The sequence below is a fragment of the Triticum urartu genome, chromosome 7A (genome assembly GCF_056163025.1).
Source record: "Triticum urartu cultivar PI428250 chromosome 7A, HENAU_Tu73, whole genome shotgun sequence".
Taxonomy (NCBI): domain Eukaryota; kingdom Viridiplantae; phylum Streptophyta; class Magnoliopsida; order Poales; family Poaceae; genus Triticum; species Triticum urartu.
In genome coordinates this window covers 87,273,588-87,293,455 of record NC_141879.1, presented here as the reverse complement: position 1 = coordinate 87,293,455, position 19,868 = coordinate 87,273,588, and the positions used below count along the sequence as shown (strand labels likewise).

General features: G+C 44.5%; 3 protein-coding genes across 3 annotated transcripts; 2 read left to right on the top strand and 1 right to left on the bottom strand.

The window, feature by feature from the left end:
- Nucleotides 1–3,629: 3,629 nt before the first annotated feature.
- LOC125519954 (uncharacterized) lies at nt 3,630–6,687 on the top strand. Its single transcript, XM_087537313.1, has 4 exons — nt 3,630–4,484; nt 4,571–4,766; nt 5,187–6,123; nt 6,211–6,687. The coding sequence occupies exons 1-4, from the start codon at nt 3,630–3,632 to the stop codon at nt 6,449–6,451; spliced, it is 2,229 nt and encodes a 742-aa protein (XP_087393439.1). The 3' UTR covers nt 6,452–6,687.
- A 1,265-nt stretch (nt 6,688–7,952) lies between these two features.
- LOC147958096 (uncharacterized) lies at nt 7,953–9,486 on the top strand. The gene has a single exon (XM_087536572.1). It carries the CDS (start codon nt 8,035–8,037, stop codon nt 9,286–9,288), a length of 1,254 nt encoding a protein of 417 aa, XP_087392698.1. The 5' UTR covers nt 7,953–8,034; the 3' UTR covers nt 9,289–9,486.
- A 5,669-nt stretch (nt 9,487–15,155) lies between these two features.
- LOC125520541 (uncharacterized) lies at nt 15,156–19,868 on the bottom strand. Its single transcript, XM_048685493.2, has 6 exons — nt 19,621–19,868; nt 19,341–19,533; nt 16,433–16,697; nt 16,131–16,330; nt 15,851–16,038; nt 15,156–15,742 (listed from the first exon to the last, which is right to left on the bottom strand). Exons 2-6 carry the CDS (start codon nt 19,451–19,453, stop codon nt 15,450–15,452), a joined length of 1,059 nt encoding a protein of 352 aa, XP_048541450.1. The 5' UTR covers nt 19,454–19,533; nt 19,621–19,868; the 3' UTR covers nt 15,156–15,449.

Sequence of the window (19,868 nt, the reverse complement as noted above, 5' to 3'; positions counted from 1 at the left end):
AATGATGATAATCATGAAACTTCAGATCAAGATACTACTGAACCTCGTAGATCAACCAGAGTAAAATCCGTGCCAGAGTGGTACGGTAATCCTGTTCTGAAAATCATGTTACTAGATCATGATGAACCTACGAACTATGAAGAAGCGATGGTGAGCCCAGATTCCGCAAAGTGGCTTGAAGCCATGAAATCTGAGATGGGATCCATGTATGAGAACAAAGTATGGACTTTGGTTGACTTTCCCGATGATCGGCAAGCAATTGAGAATAAATGGATTTTTAAGAAGAAGACTGACGCTGATGGTAATGTTACTGTCTACAAAGCTCGACTTGTCGCGAAAGGTTTTCGGCAAGTTCAAGGAATTGACTACGATGAGACCTTCTCACCCGTAGCGATGCTTAAGTCCGTCCGAATCATGTTAGCAATTGCCGCATTTTATGATTATGAAATTTGGCAAATGGATGTCAAAAATGCATTCCTGAATGGATTTCTGGAAGAACAGTTGTATATGATGCAACCAGAAGGTTTTATCGATCCAAAAGGAGCTAACAAAGTGTGCAAGCTCCAGCGATCCATTTATGGACTGGTGCAAGCCTCTCGGAGTTGGAATAAACGCTTTGATAGTGTGATCAAAGCATTTGGTTTTATACAGACTTTCGGAGAAGTCTGTATTTACAAGAAAGTGAGTGGGAGCTCTGTAGCATTTCTGATATTATATGTTGATGACATATTACTAATTGGAAATGATATAGAATTTCTGGATAGCATAAAGGGATACTTGAATAAGAGTTTTTCAAGAAAGACCTCGGAGAAGCTGCTTACATATTAGGCATAAAGATCTATAGAGATAGATCAAGACGCTTAATTGGACTTTCACAAAGCACATACCTTGACAAGATTTTGAAGAAGTTCAAAATGGATCAAGCAAAGAAAGGATTCTTGCCTGTGTTACAAGGTGTGAAGTTGAGTAAGACTCAATGCCCGACCACTGCAGAAGATAGAGAGAATATGAAAGATGTTCCCTATGCATCAGCCATAGGATCTATCATGTATGCAATGCTGTGTACGAGACCCGATGTGTGCCTTGCTATAAGTCTAGCAGGGAGGTACCAAAGTAATCCAGGAGTGGATCACTGGACAGCGGTCAAGAACATCCTGAAATACCTGAAAAGGACTAAGGATATGTTTCTCGTATATGGAGGTGACAAAGAGCTCATCGTAAAAGGTTACGTTGATGCAAGCTTTGACACTGATCCGGACGATTCTAAATCGCAAACCGGATACGTGTTTACATTAAACGGTGGAGCTGTCAGTTGGTGCAGTTCTAAAGAAAGCGTCGTAGCGGGATCTACATCTGAAGCGGAGTACATAGCTGCTTCGGAAGCAGCGAACGAAGGAGTCTGGATGAAGGAGTTCATATCCGATCTAGGTGTCATACCTAGTGCATCGGGTCCAATGAAAATCTTTTGTGACAATACTGGTGCAATTGCCATGGCAAAGGAATCCAGATTTCACAAGAGAACCAAGCACATCAAGAGACGCTTCAATTCCATCCGGGATCTAGTCCAGGTGGGAGACATAGAGATTTGCAAGATACATACGGATCTGAGTGTTGCAGACCCGTTGGCTAAGCCTCTTCCACGAGCAAAACATGATCAGCACCAAGGCTCCATGGGTGTTAGAATCATTACGGTGTAATCTAGATTATTGACTCTAGCGCAAGTGGGAGACTGAAGGAAATATGCCCTAGAGGCAATAATAAAGTTATTATTTATTTACTTATAATCATGATAAATGTTTATTATTCATGCTAGAATTGTATTAACCGGAAACATAATACATGTGTGAATACATAGACAAACAAAGTGTCACTAGTATGCCTCTACTTGACTAGCTCGTTAATCAAAGATGGTTATGTTTCCTGACCATGAACAATGAGTTGTTATTTGATTAACGGGATCACATCATTAAGAGAATGATCTGATTGATATGACCCATTCCATTAGCTTAGCACCCGATCGTTTAGTATGTTGCTATTGCTTTCTTCATGACTTATACATGTTCCTATAACTATGAGATTAGGCAACTCCCGTTTACCAGAGGAACACTTTGGGTACTACCAAATGTCACAACGTAACTGGGTGATTATAAAGGAGTACTACAGGTGTCTCCAAAGGTACATGTTGGGTTGGCGTATTTCGAGATTAGGTTTTGTCACTCCGATTGTCGGAGAGGTATCTCTGGGCCCTCTCGGTAATGCACATCACATAAGCCTTGCAAGCATTGCAACTAATGAGTTAGTTGCGGGATGATGTATTACAGAACGAGTAAAGAGACTTGCCGGTAACGAGATTGAACTAGGTATTGGATACCGACGATCGAATCTCGGGCAAGTAACATACCGATGACAAAGGGAACAACGTATGTTGTTATGTGGTCTGACCGATAAAAGATCTTCGTAGAATATGTAGGAGCCAATATGGGCATCCAGGTCCCGCTATTGGTTATTGACCGGAGACGTGTCTCGGTCATGTCTACATTGTTCTCGAACCCGTAGGGTCCGCACGCTTAAGGTTACGATGACAATTATATTATGAGTTTATGCATTTTGATGTACCGAAGGTTGTTCGGAGTCCCGGATGTGATCACGGACATGACGAGGAGTCTCGAAATGGTCGAGACATAAAGATTGATATATTGGAAGCCCATGTTTGGATATCGGAAGTGTTCCGGGTGAAATCGGGATTTTACCGGAGTACCGGGAAGGTTACCGGAACCCCCCGGGAACCATATGGGCCTTGATGGACCTTAGTGGAAAGGAGAAAAGGGCAGCCCAAGGTGGACGCGCCTCCCCCCTTCCCCTAGTCCTATTAGGACTAGGAGAGGTGGCCGGCCCCCCTCTCTCTCTTTCCCCCCTCAAGGAATCCTATTCCAACTAGGATTGGGGGGGGGGGGAATCCTACTCCCAAAGGGAGTAGGACTCTCCTGGCGCGCCTCCTATGGCCGGCCAGCCTCCCCCCTCTAGTCCTTTATATACTGAGGCAGAGGCACCCCAGAAACACACAAGTTGATCCACGTGATCTATTCCTTAGCCGTGTGCGGTGCCCCCAGCCACCATATTCCTCGATAATACTGTAGCGGAGTTTAGGCGAAGTCCTGCTGCTGTAGTGCATCAAGATCGTCACCACGCCGTCGTGCTGACGGAACTCTTCCCCGACACTTTGCTGGATTGGAGTCCGGGGATCGTCATCGAGCTGAACGTGTGCTCGAACTCGGAGGTGTCGTAGTTTCGGTACTTGATCGGTTGGATCGTGAAGACGTACGACTACTTCCTCTACGTTGCGTCAACGCTTCCGCAGTCGGTCTGCGTGGGTACGTAGACAACACTCTCCCCTCTCGTTGCTATGCATCACATGATCTTGCGTGTGCGTAGGAAATTTTTTGAAATTACTACGAAACCCAATAGATGGATCCCAAATGCAACATATTTGCAGCACCTCTCTTCTAGATTTGTCGAAATGCAACAGATTACTTAGGAGTTTCATTTAGAGATGATAATTTGCTGCAAAATCTGAACTTAGAGATGGATCCCAAATGCAACTCATGATTAAGTTTATTTGTTTTTACAGGATGGATCAAAATTCAACTTATGTGCTGAAAATCAATCTGCTTGGCAACCCAAAAAAGGCTAGAAAGGATATCAAATGCTTCTGTTTTGATAAGGTTATTGATTCCGACTTAACAAATTATAAGGACTTGGTTGAATCAATCGTAGAGCAGTACTCGCCTCGTTATTTGGAAGTTGCACATGTTCAGTATTATGATGATGTTCTTAAAATCTACCCTGAAGTAACATCTGACCAAGAATTGGTGTCGATGTTTGAGAAACACTCTAAGACAAAGGTTGTGCACATGTTTGTTGCATATTGTGATCCATCGGAACCATATGAGCCTATAACGGAGTGGCATAGTGATGCGCATAGCCAACCTAACAACATAGAACAAGATGATGATGATGATTATCTTCGCAACCCAGTACCTGAGAATGAGCATGTTGGTGTTGATGAGGAAAATATTTATTTAGAGGATGAACATGTACCTCTTATCATGGTTCCTTGTTCCAACAAAGAAAAGGACAAAGACTATGTTCCTGATCATGAGAGCGAGGCTGAGAGCGAGGTTGAGAGCGAGGATGAGAGCATGTCAGAGGTTGAAGTAGAGGAAGATGAGGAATATCACGAGGCAGATCATGCACCACACATTGAATATAATAAATTAGATCCTCCAATGAACGAAGGAAGAAAATATCCCAATATGGCAGAGTTTAAATTGGCGCTTTCTCAGCATGCAATCAAACATGAATTTGAGTTTGACACCGAAAAGAGTGCACCACATAGGTTCAGAGCTTATTGTTCAAGAAGGGATGAAGATAATTGTCCATGGAGGATATATGCTTCTATAATGGAAGATGAGTGCACAGTAATGGTAATTTTCTAACTTTACTCATGTGTGCTTAGTTTGTGGTCATGGTCTTTACTCTAGTACTAATTTTCTATGTTCATCTTTTGTAGGTGAGAAAGAACCCTTGTGGTCATGATTGCTCTAGTACAAAAAGAAAAAAGAAGTTGAAGAATGCAAACAAGTGGTGGATATGTGAGCATGTGAAGGATTGGCTAATTGAGGATGCAACTCTAGGACCAAAGGCATTGCGAAAGAAGCTTAAAGAGCATCATGGAATCGACATCAACTCTAAGAGAGTCTATATGGGTAAGATGCTAGCCTTGAAGGAACTATATGGTGATTGGGATACAAGCTTTGATAATCTTTATAGTTTCAAGTCGTAAATTGAAAGTTGCTGCCCCGGTAGCATAGTGATCATTGATCATCACATAATAAAAGATAAAATCAGATTTAAAAGAATTTTTGTTGCTTTCAAGCCTTGCATCAATGGGTTTCTTAATGGCTGCAGGCCATACTTGGCAGTAGATAGCACCTTCTTGACAGGCAGGTTCAAGGGGCAGCTGGCTAGTGCTACCGCCGTTGATGGCCATAGTTGGATGTATCCAGTTTGTATGGGTGTTTTTGATTCTGAAACTAATGAGAATTGGACCTGGTTCATGCAAATGGTTAGACAAGCTATAGGATCCCCAAGGGGTTTAACCATATGCACCGATGCTGGGCAACCAGTGATGACAGGTGTAAAAGAAGTGTTCCCAGAGGCTGAACATAGGGAATGTATGTTTCACTTGGTGTCCAACTTCAAGAAGAAGTTTCATGGAAAGGTGTTTGATGACCACCTTTGGGCTGCTGCTTACTCATGGAACCCATATATATTTGAAAAAAATTGGGCTGCAATGGACATAGCAAAGCCAGCGACAACTACATATCTTAGGAGGTGGCACACTAGGTTGTGGTCTAGGAGTCAATTCTCAACAATTTCCAAGGTGGATTATGTTACAAACAACTTGGCTGAGTGCTTCAATAATTGGATTAAGCATCACAAGTCCTTGAACTTGGATGACTTCTTTGATAAGGTTAGGCAGATGATTATGATCATGTGGAACCGAAGGAGGAAAGTAGCAAGGAAGTTGGTTGGGTTGATTCTTCCCCACATAATTAAGAAGTTGAATGCAAAGACTAGAGAATTAAACTTGGAGGTGGTAGAAAGCTCAGAAGAAGTCGCTGAAGTGACAGCATTGGGAGGCAGCGGCTTTAGGTTTGTGGTCAACTTGCTTGACAGGACATGTTCTTGTAGACAATGGCAAGTTTCTGGCCTTCCTTGCAAGCATGGTCTAGCATTTATCACATCTCTTATCAATGCACACATACAGAATTATGTGGACTTGTATTACTCCATTCACAAATTTAGGGCAGCCTATGACCAACTAATTCCTGCCATGGTTGACAAGAACCAATGGCCTAAATCTGACCATGGATTCTTCATGTTTCCACCACTACTAAAATCCACGGCGGGTAGGCATAAAACTGAGAGGTATAAAGGCTGCAGTGAGAAGAAAAGAAAAGGCGGCCAACACTTATGCCCTATTTGTAAGGACTATGGGCATCATTGGCATAAATGCAAGAAGGGTAACCCAGATGACATTGGTGCTATTTTAGCTGCGAGGTAATAAATATAATTGTGTAACTTGCTTCACTTGCATTTTTTTGTAAGCAGCCATACATGTTAACTACTTTTTTGTTGCTCATGTAGAGGACCACCAAAGAAGAGGGCAAAGACCACCAAAGCATCAATGTCAAAGAAGAGGACCAACAAGAAAGCATCTGTTGCTTTGAAATTACATGCCAAAAGAAAAGGCAAAGAGGTTGCTGATAAGTTGCCACACCTTCCTATGGTGCCACATGATAGCCCTGCAATGGGCACACGTAGCAAAAAAATGAATCCTGCCAGCCCTGCAATGAGCACACGAAGCAAAAGGAGGCTTAGCTTGTGATTCTCATTGGATCCCTTTCCATATCATGGTTCATTTGGGAAACTTTTGAGCTGTTTATGTAATATATATGTGAACCTGGGCTTTTGTAAGTGCTATATGTGACCTTCATGTGTTGTATTTGACATGATGTGAACCTGGACTATTATATGTGAACTCTATGTGAACCTGAATGTGTGTAGAGGACTAAATATGTGGACTATTTCCGTATATGTGAACCTGGACCAAGTTTCTATGAACTTTTAGTTTGCATACATGTGAATCTGCTCCAAGTATATTATAATTTGTGCAAATATGAACTGTACAGGGGATATATCATCAATATACAAGGGAGGTTTTGTCCAATTATCCAATTAAAATTAAAGCTGTGCTAAATAGCAGATTTGGTTTCATTTGGTAATGTATTCAAGACAAACGGATCACATCACCATTGCTTTTGACTTCTAGTTCACAATTTTGGTCACAAACTACACCAAGGGTAAAAAGGACTTTTCATGTCGGATTTAACGGTGTTAGTTGCCAAAACTGACGAAAATGTCATATAGGGAACAAACTGAAGTTTGAGTGCCAGAACATGAAGAATTTTTTTACTAGGGCCAAAAAGGGAACCAAAATTTAAGAAAAGGCCAAATAAGGAATTCTCTCATAACACTTAGGTGCTTGATACATGCCACATCATATTGTGAGACTCACTAATGCTTTGACGATTTTTATTTTACTTTCTTACTGAAACTACATTGCATCACTGAAGGGATGACAAGACTTGAGTTCAACGTGTTGGGTGATAATGCTTACAAATGAAAGTTAGTACATGCCGTATGTGGGTTTTCTTAATAAGATACTACGAGAATAGATAAAAAAATGCTCATGGTTCAGTTGATTTGTACTCCCTCCGTTCCTAAATACTTATCTTTCTAGTCATTTCAATAAGTGACTACATACGGAGCAAAATAAGTGAATCTACACTCTAAAATATGTCTACATACATCCGAATGTAGTAGTCATTTAAAATGTCTAGAAAGACAAATATTTAAGAACGGAGGGAGTATATTTTTTCATGTAATATGAGTGCTGACACTGAAAAATATGGATTGACTCATTAGGATGAGTCGAGTTGTTGAACTGTCATTCTAGGCTTGGGTTTGACAATGATGCTTCGATAAGTCTATTCTTAATGGTCTCGTATGTGATTTCATTGATTTATGTTGGTAGATACACGCATTGCGCATGCACAATTACTAGTAAGAACTAGAGATAGAGATGAAATGTTTTTTCAAAAGAAAAAAAACGAAGATGAACAGTACCGGTTTCTCGGAGGCCGGCGCTCTTCGGTGGTGTTTTTTTTTTGAGCAACCTCTACAGTGGGCCCAGCCCTCGAAAAGAACTACTCCTTAGACGGGCCTTCTATGTAGAGCCGTCTGCGAAGTCCGAACTGGCCCAGTGGCTGCGCTCCAAACCCTGGCTCCCAACCTCTCTCTTCGCCGTTTCCCTTGTCTCGCTCCGGCCAACGCCACCAGCCCCGTCGTCTCCTCCACCATCTGCCGGCGCCAACGCACACCCCAACATTCCTCTCATCTCTCTCCTCCATGGAGCTGATCAAACCCACGGCCACTCCATCAAGCAAGACCCTTTTCCAACACGAACCCGCCGACGGCGGAGATGCCGCGAGCGGAACCATCGGCGGCCTCCCTTTCCACCTCACGGAGAGGATCCTCCGCCGCATCAGCCCGCTCGAGTCGGCGCCCTTCGCCGCCGTCTGCAAGTCCTGGGCGGCGACCATCTCCGAGCGGCTAGCGAGACCCACCCCGCACCTGTTCGCGCTCGAAGTCCTCGACGAGGACGAGTACTTCCTCGATCTCCTGTTCGTGCCCGACTTGGAGCGCCGCCGTGGCGCCATCTTCTCCGTGCCGACCGACGACGAGGAGTCGCCGGCGCCGGTGATCCCCGCCCGTCTGCCGGCCACGGTCAGCCACGCGAAAGATGACAGCATAAAGTTGTCTGGCGCCTTGCCCTGCGGCGGCCTCTCCTTCGCGGAAGACAACCGCGTCGTCCTCGTCAACCCCGTCACCGGCGCGTTCCAGAGCATCGAGATGTACCCGCCCTGGCACAGGCTTCTGATTCAACCGACGGTCAGGGCCGTGGCCGGCGCCGACGCGTTCTTCGTTAGCCAGTATTTCGAGCGAACCGTCACTCTCCGGTGGCGCGAGGAGGAGGAGTGGTCCGAGCAGAATCTGCTCCTGCCGGAAGAGTTCACAAGGAGCGATGCCATCGACCTGGTGGCCTACAGCGGCGGCATCTTCTACGCCATGGAGTTCTTCGGCTTCACCCACACCGTGGACACGCGTGCGCCGCCGCCGTGGCGCCTGGCGAGGCTCCGTGCGCCGAGCATTCTCGAGCAGTACTCCCCGATCTGCCGGTACCGCTACCTCCGGAACTCTCACCTGCTCGCACCAGATGAACCCCTTTGCCCCAAGACCATCAGAGGCTTCGAGGTGTACAAGCTTGATCTCGAGCGGTCACGATGGGTGAAAGTGGAGAGGCTCGCCGATGACCGGGCGCTGTTCGTGAGCCAGCAGTCGTCGTTCTCAGTGCGTGCATCGGAGACGCCGGGGTGCAGGGGCAACTGCATCTACTTTGTGAGCGAATTCGACGAAACCTACATACAGGACACTTGGGGCGTGTATTCCATGGAGGAGCAGAAGGTGCTGTTTCAACGCCCCGTCGGTGGTTCGCCGGGAAAGTACAAAGCTGCACGGTGGTTCTTCCCTAGGGTCGGTGCATCACCAGTGCGCACAAACTGTGCAAACTCTGGAAAGAAGAGAAATTTCCAAATGCTCTAGGTATGTACAATCAGATTATGAGTGTAAGTTGCAGTTCGACGTGTCTTCCGTTTCTCTATGCACTGAATTTGAAGAGTTGTGTTGCTTGTCAAAGGTTTATGAGTGAAATCCTGTGCCTGGGCATTGCATTGCTCAATCGGTCCTTTGTATCGGAAGGGTGGTTTATTGGAACAAATTTGCATGACGAACATGGTCTGGCAAGTTGAAACAGCTTCAGATGCTCGTGTCCCATTACCAGCTTGATGTGTACTAGCCATTCATGGCCAGAATTCCATCGGCCAAACCTCTCTCAAAGCATGAAAAAAGCTTCATCCTTAACACCATACAATGGGCATAGTGCTAGCACCTCAAGATTTCTTTCTTCTTTAGATTTGTTGCAAGTTTACTTGAGATTATAGTTACTGTTCATTTTCCAGCCTACTAGCACTTGATATATAGGTCCTAAATACATTTTTTGAGGTTGCCTTTGACCATTGGTAAGATTAATAATATATGAGATGTATTCAAGTTATTACAAAGTTGAGTCACTTATTCTGGGACGCAAGGAGTATAAAAATTATATCATTAGAAACTTCTTTCACATATGAATTATATCATTAGAAACTTCTTTCACATGCTTTATGTAACATGCATGTCATATATTATTACTCTAAATCATGGTCGAAGGTTACCTCGAAAAACGTATTAGGCCTTATATGTTTTGATGGAGAGAGTAGTTTGTTCTGTCATGGTCGCGATAATAATATTTTACATAGTGCTAGAAGTTCAAATTTTGTTATGAACAGAGATGGAACTTGAATTTTGTCCCAACAGAACCATTTATGTCCAGCAGACCGAGGCAACAACATATTACACACCCGCACACAATGCACAGTAGAGATCCTAGTCCTAACCAAAAACCACTCTTATTAGGTAAGTGTGCAATCGCGCAAACCAAATACATTCTACATTGGTCACTTTTTGTTCCGGTAAAACAGCAATGTAAGAGATAAACCACATAAGAGTGTAAAAGAAAAGAGAAACTTCACAGGATGTATCATACAATGACCAGTAACTGCTTTGCGGTGGGTTTCAAGCAGTGACCGCAGGAACCGCTGCTTCCCTTGGTTCTTTTCCATGTCCTTCGGCTTTGACTTGGGAGGGCCTAGGGCCGGCCGCCCTTGGTTTCTGCTCTGTTCTTGCTACCAGGTTCTTCTTGTCAGGAGATGGGGATGACTTTTTCTTGGGAACTTTCTGGTCATTGGTGTTGTTGCTTAGACTGATTGCACCTTGCAACTTCAGAGCTGACTGGTTTATGCTGGTGTTGTGTTTCTTTGATTGGCCCTTATTGTGGTTTTGAGGGGTGAGCATAGATCGGGGCTCCCATGGTCGTGCAACGATCCAGCGGTCCATCCAGCTCCAGCCCCAGCCACTGTTCCCGACCCCATAGTTGAAGTTTCCTTGGCTTGTGGCAGACTTTGCCCTCCACTGCAAAAGGGTGCAACATATGGAGTGCGGCGTCGCAGAGGCCGAGCGTCAGGTAGCTCGTTATCTACCTCGTGGGAATATGCTTCGTGATTCACTTCTGGCAGCCTTTTTCTAAGTATACCTCGCAATATACAGGTACAGGAATAGTGTAAATGTATGTCCTTTGCCCATTGTCAGCTCGAGTGAATGCAATGATGCTGTTTGACGCGCGTGGTGGAGCGGTGACTTGACTACTCTGAGTCAATATGACATGAATTTAACACGGACCTATTGCAGGCAGTGAATAGTATCAATTTTATATTAGACTAGGCGTCTCGCCCGTTGCTGCCTGTTGGAGCAAAGGCTATCCTGGCAATTTCCAGACATGTGCAGTCAGCGTATTTCTTTTTTCAATGACAAGTCCTCTAATTAGTGTATTGTTACGTGTTAGATTTTGAGCAAACTAACTAATGTAAGTAAAAGTATTGCTCATTAGGCATCACGCACGAAGCTCTAGATCCTCTCTTTCCCACTTGATAATGATACAATTAGCGGCAGGGCCCCTCTCTTTTGTTTTTTGTAACTGTGCAGCCTACGATACATCAAACTCGTTGAATTAGTGAGTAAAAATATATTGCATTTCCATTTTGAAAAAGAAATACTGCACTTTCAGTTCAAAATTAACACGGACAACTATTCTCAAGAAATATTAAACATGCTTTCCTTGTAAGCGTTTCTCTATTTTCACATTGCTAATCTCCAAACAAATGGTTCATACACTAAACTATTTGTGAACAAACTATTGTCTGTAGATCCGTAATTAGAGTACTAATAACCTAGGATCTTTAAGTAATCTCCGTAATTAGAGTTAACCATGCTATCCTGGGCGACCTTTCAAACCTATGCAGTCAGCACTTTTTTTAATGACTATATCCTCTAATTAATGCACTGTTACGTTTTAGATTTTGAGCAAAGTAACCAAGTTAATTAAGAGTGTTGCTCGTTAGACGTCACGTACCAAGCTCTAGATCCACTCTTTCCCAACGGATAATGATACAATTATGTGTAGGCCCTTTCTCTTTTGTTTTCTGTAACTGTGCACCTATGATTTTTTAAAAATACTATCGAACTCACGAACTAGTGAGCAAAAAATATACTGCATTTTCCAATTCGACATTAACAAGCCTGAACATTCCCAAGAAAAAAAACTGCTTTCCTTCTAAGCGTTTCTCTATTTCACATCGCTAATCTCCAAAAAAATGATATACAAACCCTAAACTATTGGTTGTAGATCCGTAATTATAGTGCCAATAACCCAGGATCTTTAAGTAATCTTCTCCCTTGATGACAGTCCAAACCTGTAGGCCTGCATGCAAAAATTGATGGCCCATCATGTCACTAGTCCAAACCGCGCAAATGCCCAGATTTGAGGGATGGAGCTGCTTCGCCCAGGTTCGGTACCTGTCAGCTACTTGTGGCCTATCCATTGAATACGGTGAAATACAGCATTGCTTACGATGGTGGCAATTAAAATACATCTGACAACACCGACCGCAACGCTGGCTCGACAGGGATGATTCCGAGCTACCTGCAGACCGGCCTCTGCAACGTTTTATCGGCAACATATGATTCATAATCATTAAGATGCATATAGGGAAGTTGTTACAGTCTTTTGGCATTCATGAATCTCAGCAGATACATAGAGAGCATAGGGGGTGATATAATCAATCTCATTCTACTTGCAATATAGATATAAATAAGTAGTTCAGTTTCAATTAAAGGGTTCCTAGAAAGAGAAATTAGAGTTCCTTACAGACTGGGCAGACATAAAACTTCAGAGCCAACAGGTAGCATAGATAGCAGTTTTTTCTCTCCCGAGGCACACATCCAACCACATACGTAGAGAACTAATTAAGATGAAACATGCATATATATATATATATATATATATATATATATATATATATACTTAACTAATTCAGGTAGGGTCATCATTATCCTTGGCCGCTTTCATTTGAGCCGGCAGGAGTCTAGCAATCAGCTCCTTAAGGGCAGATGGACAGCTGCTTTTCAGATGCTCGTAGCCATCACTTGCCATCATCGCCTCCAAATTGAATGGAGAAGCAAGGAACTTGAGGCAAGCTTCCTTGAGTCCATTGCAGTTATGCTGCTCAGCCAGAGCCAAACTGGTTGCCACCATACTGGGCCTCCTTTGGTTTGGAGAAATTTCATAAGAATTCTAGAGGATAGGATTCTTATAGAATTTTTTCCTTCAGAGCCCTTTGGTACATAGGAATGGATTCCTATTCCTACATAGGATTGGTTCCTATCCTTCACATTTCATAGGAAAATAAAAATGAGCCTAGACTCAATGAAAAAATTCCTTTGGTGTCAACCAAATGACATCTCATTTTCTATTCCTACTCATAGGATTTGAGATACATGTCATCTCATTTCCTACAAAATTCCTATTCCTACGATAATCCTATCCTATGAACCAAAAGAGGCCTTAAATATGGCATTCACCTTGACATTCTTGGCACCAGCTGAATCAAGAAGCAGGCGAACAACTATCTCATTGGCATGTTTTGGCAAATAACCGTTTGGGTAATACCTCACAGTCCAGTTGTGGCCTCCAACACTGAAAGGGGAAGAAGCCGTGCACTCACCATTGCTGAATAGCTCCTTCCCTCTTGAGTATCCATGTACCTTGAGCAAGTAGGAACCTTTCTCAGCTACATTGACGGCGGAAACCTCGCAGTGACCTGCCATTCAATCCGGAGGTAGGGTAGCGTTAGCGTAGGACGATGGATGGATAATAGCAGCCGGTTGCCTGCCGCGGCGAGGAGCACCCGGGACTGGGGTGGGCTGGTAGATTGGGGACGAAGACGAAGAGCACTGCCGCCTCCGCTCCTTGCCGTTAGTTCTCGGTCGGCACAAGAGGGAGGAGAGTGAGTGGGGAATGCGGCGGCGGCGTGAGCTAGGTGATGATCACGTCAAGAGGGTTTTTATTGGGCCTAGATGGGCTTCGGAAAGCAACATCCAACGGCCCATGTATATTTTCTCTAAGTTCATGACTCACCCTAACTTTTTTTTTTGTAGTTACTAGTAGATAGACTAAGGGTAAAATTTGAGAATAATATCAAGGATCACCTAAGCATCAGTTATTAACTGATGAAAAACAAATAGGTTTCAGTCCAATCCCTCTCGTTGTAGCCTTCTTCTTCCTCCCACTGTGCCGCCCCACCCTCCAATGCCTGCCTAACCGCCTAACACCACCACCGCCCACTACCTCGACCACCGCCATCACTGTTTTAAACAGCAAATGTGATGAGTTGGGGGACTCAGCTCTTGTCACTGTTTTCAGTTCATTCGCTAATCCTAGTTATCGTGGTTATAAAAGGAAAACAATTATGTGCTGTGGTGGTGGTTCACACAGGAAAGGAAATTGCAATTTTGTGAATGATGGAAAATGATGTGGAAATCAGAATCATAGACAGACAGTAGTATATGACTCCGTGGAAGTTTGAATAATTGGAGCTAATGTGTAGCCATTTGTTCCCTTAATAAAAATGGTGTGTGGCTCCCAAATACGATGATGCAATAGGAAGTCGTCACCTCCATGTTTGCTGTATTAATTTCCAGTTGCCTCTACCATGCTGCTGTTGTTATATGTTTGCAAGTAAGTATTTTTTTTTTCTTTTCTTTTTTCTTGACCTGCATACAAGCTGGAACCAACTGTCATGAACTGGGAGACTCAAATACTACTCCCTCCATCCGAAAATACTAGTTATCAAAATAAACAAAAGGGGATGTATCTAGGAAAGCGGATTAGGAGCACTCGGGTGCTTCACCCCCTATATTAAAAAATAATTTAGTAATTCAAAAAAAGCCAAAAAAATCTTGGATATATTTTTGAACCAAATATGACTAGGTATTGTACTCATATAAAATGTTTGGCCAAGGAATAATTCTCGTTGACTTCAGGGCAAAAAAAAAAACAAATTTATGACAACAATATAGCATGAATAGTACTTGTATCTAGCATTTTTTTGGGAAATCTTTGACCCCGGATACAATAAAAGTCATTTCCTATTTAAATCTTTTTATACAAGTGCAATACCTGGTCATGTTTGATTCCATAAAAAGTTCCGGGATTTTTTGACCTTTTTTGAATTACTAAATTATTTTTGAATATAGGTGGGCGTAGCACCCGAGAGGTCCTATACATTTTCGATGTATTTAGACGTATTTTAGTTGTAGATACATCCTTTTTTATCCATTTTGATGACAAGTATTTTCGGACGGAGAGAGTACCTTTTTGCCAGTTTGTGAGATATAAAAGTGTCATAGAAACAAGCAGTCCTATGAAGAAATCAGCACACATTCCCTACAAATATCTCATCATCTCTGACGGCTCATTCTGCAATGCTTAGCTTCATATAATCTTCTATTGAAACTCACAGGCTCAACTGTCTCAACGGGCACGGAAAAAGATAATGTCACTTTTTCTACTACACAACTATTCCTCATATAGATCAAAACAAAAGTCAGGAGGGCTAGAGCCACAGAAACAAGATGCTGAGTTTGCAGACCAAAACAGTGACACCCGAAGACGAATGATTTGTCGTCCTGATCGATCCCAGGAATACCGAGCATACCGAGCTTTTGCTTGTGTTGCCTTGAGAGAACCGAACAACATAATGACCTTTAATTCACCTGGCCTTCTTAACCAGTGTGAGTGTGGAGGTGCGGAACTCTGCGTCATCTTTAATGAAGCTCCACCAAAGATAGGTGAGGGGAACGGTGCTCGCGTGCCACAGCGAGTGCGCATCGGCATACCCCTTGTATGGAGGAAAGTCAAACACCTCAAGAAGCATAGCTAGAGCTCCTCCGAACACAACGACCCAAAGCTTCAACCGTGACGGATGATGGGTCACACCAGCCCAGATTGCCCATGCGACAATTTGAACCACTCCCATCGCCACACAAACTTTCATGTTCCATCCTGAAGAAAAGGCAGGCATATAAACACAGAAGATGCACATGAATTAATCTGTTTGTGCAACTGTATGCAAGGTAAAAAATACTCTAGGAGATGCAAAAGGAACTTTACCGTAGTCAAGCTCGTAGAAGTTAAGATACAAGATGTGTGTTGTGACGAATGCTAGAATAGGTGCAGCAAACATCACCCGGGTAGCCCCCTCCTTGACATTAAAAATTCTTAGCAGTGTAAGGATTAAAGAGTAGCCAAGTACGGCCACAGCTGAAGAGTAATCCAATTTCTCAGTCAAGTCAATATCCCTACAAAATGAAGAATGAATGATGCTGAGCAAGATATTAAATATATTATTATGACAGCAGCATGCCCAAGCTTTGATTGAGCAAATGTGCACCTGGTATGGAATACAGAGCTCCAGATCCATGCATTCATTGATAATATTGCATAGATATGCCATAAGCCAGTGTATTCGTAGTACGTCTTCTTCGTCTGAGGTCTAAGAGGTAATCTGTATTTCACTAGCAGGAAGAACGAAAGCCAGCCAGTGAAGTGCATCAATAGGTTGAGAGCAGACAGTGCAGCTGACAGGGGTTCCTGATAATAAATGCCAAACAAGTTATTAGTAGTAGTCAACTAGTCATCATGGTGAAATACTAGTCTCACTACTCATCAACATACAAGCCAAATGTTACATGCCTGGAAGACAGAAACACGTTTGAAGGGCCATTTTCCGTGATATTGAACAGGGCTCAGGCCACCTAATCGCCGTTCCTCTTCTCTTCGCATCATGCAGTAGTAGCGGCAGTCTGTCATACAGTTTAGTTGCTTCCACTGCACACGAAGAGCCTCCTGTGTGTACCAAGAACTTCCAGCAGATATGCTGTCGTTCTCCCGGGACTGACAGTGACTGATGATGTTGCCTCCAATAATCCCCGTATTCTGACACTCCCCCACACAAGTTCTGCAGGTCAATCACGACGCAAGTTACCAGAAACTTCTAAACAATGTGATATCATAATGAAGTACAGCCCCTAACACAATGCATAACTCCTAACAAATAGTTCTACGATATGTCACACAAATCAAGACCGATAAAATGAAAAAATTCCAACAATAACTGAGGCAACGATGTCACAATAGTTAGCTAAAGGTGGTCAGTAGATGCACAGCAACTGCTGCAAAAATGAGTTAGTTTGTTATCATTTTCATAATCAGACAATCGTATAAAAAGACATACTATGTCTTTTTTCGGATAAAAATTTAATGGTTTAATTTTTGTGACACATAACCCACATTTTATTAGTTCAATCATCATGGTCAAACTTGACTTCCAAAAAGAGTGTGTGCCTTCTTTTGGATTAGGAGGGAAGTGCTAACCCAGTATTTCAGTCAAGTCGGCAAGAAACAAAAACATATGTCACAAGTCACAATGAAGTAACAAGAAAGGATCAATTATATTGTAACAACCAACAACCATTATAGCAATTCTTAACATAAATAATTTCAGTCAAGTCAGCACGAGAACAAAAACATACTGTATTTCACAATGAAGTGACACAAAAGGATCAAACATATAGTAACAACCATTACCAACATATGTATGATATGTTTATACACTTTTAAATTGCTCTTAAGTAGGTGCGGTAGTATAGTAACCAGAGTTGCATCTAACCTCTAGCTAGTGCTCCTATGAATCTAATAGTAAATTGTCTGACCTGCAGTCTCTCTCTCCATCTAATAAGTATGACGGACTAATTTGCCATGGCAAGAATACCAATCATGTATCACCACTTAATCTTTGTGCATCTAATCTAATCTAAAGGTTCATCTGTCGGCCAATTTAACTGAATCCACCTTTGTACTCCCTCCGTCCGGAAATACTTATCCTAGAAATGGATAAAATGGATGTATCTATAACTAAAATAAGTCGATACAACCATTTTGAGGACAAGTATTTCCGGACGGAGGGAGTACCAATTTATTAATTACTTGCGCTAGTAAGTATTGTGTTTTTTTCGAAAAGGAGGAATACCCCCGGCCTCTGCATCTGGACGATGCATACGGCCACTTTATTGATTATAACACAAGACCTTACAAAGTCGTACAACAGTAACTGATGAAGGGGCGCTGATGGTCTGGGCCTAATACCAAACAGACCTCGCAGCCAAACCTAACATCTGAGACCTGAGGTCCCAACCAGGACTCCTTCCGGGTATGGGCACCCACCAGTCCGGCGTGCTCTTCAACCAGGCCCCCTGCCGGGTATGAGGCCGCCGCAGCCACGTACCATCAATCCATCTTCAGAGCTGTACTGTTGCATGAACCGTGCCAGGCCTCTCTGCCACCGACGCCACCACGACGCCAGACAGCGCCACCATCCTGCGCTCGTCCATCATCACACGCCCACCGGCGATACCCCTACTGCTCCATGCCGCCGAGACTCGCCGTTGTCGACGTACCAGATGCCACGCCGCTCCTCCGACGCGAACACGAAAAACAGGAAACGCCCTCAAGATACAAGGGGCACTCTGCACAACCTGAAAGCCGCCGCGAGCAGCTGCAGAAATCCAGCCGGCAGCCAAAGCCCACACCTTCATGAGCCCACACCCGAATCCTAGCTTCCCAGGCAACGCCTCCAAGGAGGGGATGACGCCCATGGCGCCACCGCTGCCCAATCCAGACCGGATTTTGGGTTTTCACCCGGGAGAGGACCGGAGGTGACAAGAATAAGGACCACGACACCGCCTTCAGGAAGGATGCGTCGCCCGAAGCCGACGCCGCTGTCAAGCCGAACCAGCCGGCCTAGGGTTTCCCAATCTGCACCACCATCCCCAGAAGCACCGGAACCAGCAGCATCCACCGGCCACAAGCGCAAAGGGGAAGGAGCAGGAAGGATGGAGTAGCAGGCCTCCAGATCTGGCGAGGATGAAGGCCCCCGAACTGCCGCCGCCAAGCGCCGACTCCCCACCACCCGAGCGGTCGAGGACGCCGGGCAGAGTCCCCGCGCACACCGTCCAGAGCGCGAACGGCGGCGCCGAACCAGCAGGGGCCGCCGCCCCGTGGATCCAGATCTCCGCGAAGGGACGATGAAGGCCTCGCCGCCACCTTCCTCGGCAGCCGTGCGACGCATCGGCGGCTCCTCTAGTGGCGACAAGGAGGAGAAGAAGGGGGAGGGGGACCGCCGGCGGCGGCTAGGGTTAGCCGCCCGTGTCGCCCCTGTTGGAGCGACGCGGGGGGCAGGGCCTCGTACATTAGGTGGCAAAGATTAATCAGTAAGTATTGTGTGGTAGCTGAAACTTGATTAATTGTCCATCTGTCGGCCAGGAATACAAATTGTGTTTCTATCCTTAAAACAATGCATCCACAATACTTTAAGGTTCAATATCATTCCATTGTCAAGGCGAAGTCAAACAATAACCATGTTAGATCCACGGTCTCCAGTTTTCCGGTTCATATATTTGGAATCAAACTGCAGGATAGTGAATTATGGATTCCAGTACCAACAAGGCTAAGATATGACGATTTCGAGATAGAAAAGGAGATTTAATATTTTTAACCAACTGCAACAGGAGATGAGTCAAGAAGTGTGTGTGTGTCACCTCACCTGTAGTGCGGATCAGCATCTCCCGGGCTGGCCTCGACGGAGATGGAGACGAATATCCCAGGGAGTGCAAGAAGGGAGGCCAATCCAACTACCCACAGGCCGCTTCCGGCCATCCCTCACGGCAAGCAGCAGCTATGGATTCGTTCGTTACTGGTCAAAGGGATCTTCACTGCACCCACACGGCAGTCCGGTCCTAAAATGCACCGACACAGATACTATGTAAATTCGCCATTTTGGAAAAGCAGAAACGCATACAAGCTAGCTAGGAACAGCGGATTACCTTCTTCTTCTTCTTCTAGTTTGCTCTCCCGAGGATGCCCGCGAGTGCGAAGTGGAGATCTTGACCGGCGAGCGAGGAAGGAGAGGACGACTTGGACCTCCAGGAAGCAGAGGAGAGAGCGACGAAACGAAGGTGCCCCGCCGCCTGGAGGTCCCCGCCGGCTATGCTATGCCCAAGCTAGATGCAGCCTGCAGCGACCGACCGACCGCCGCCGGCAGAATCGGAGGTCGAGTGGGTGGGTGGCTAGG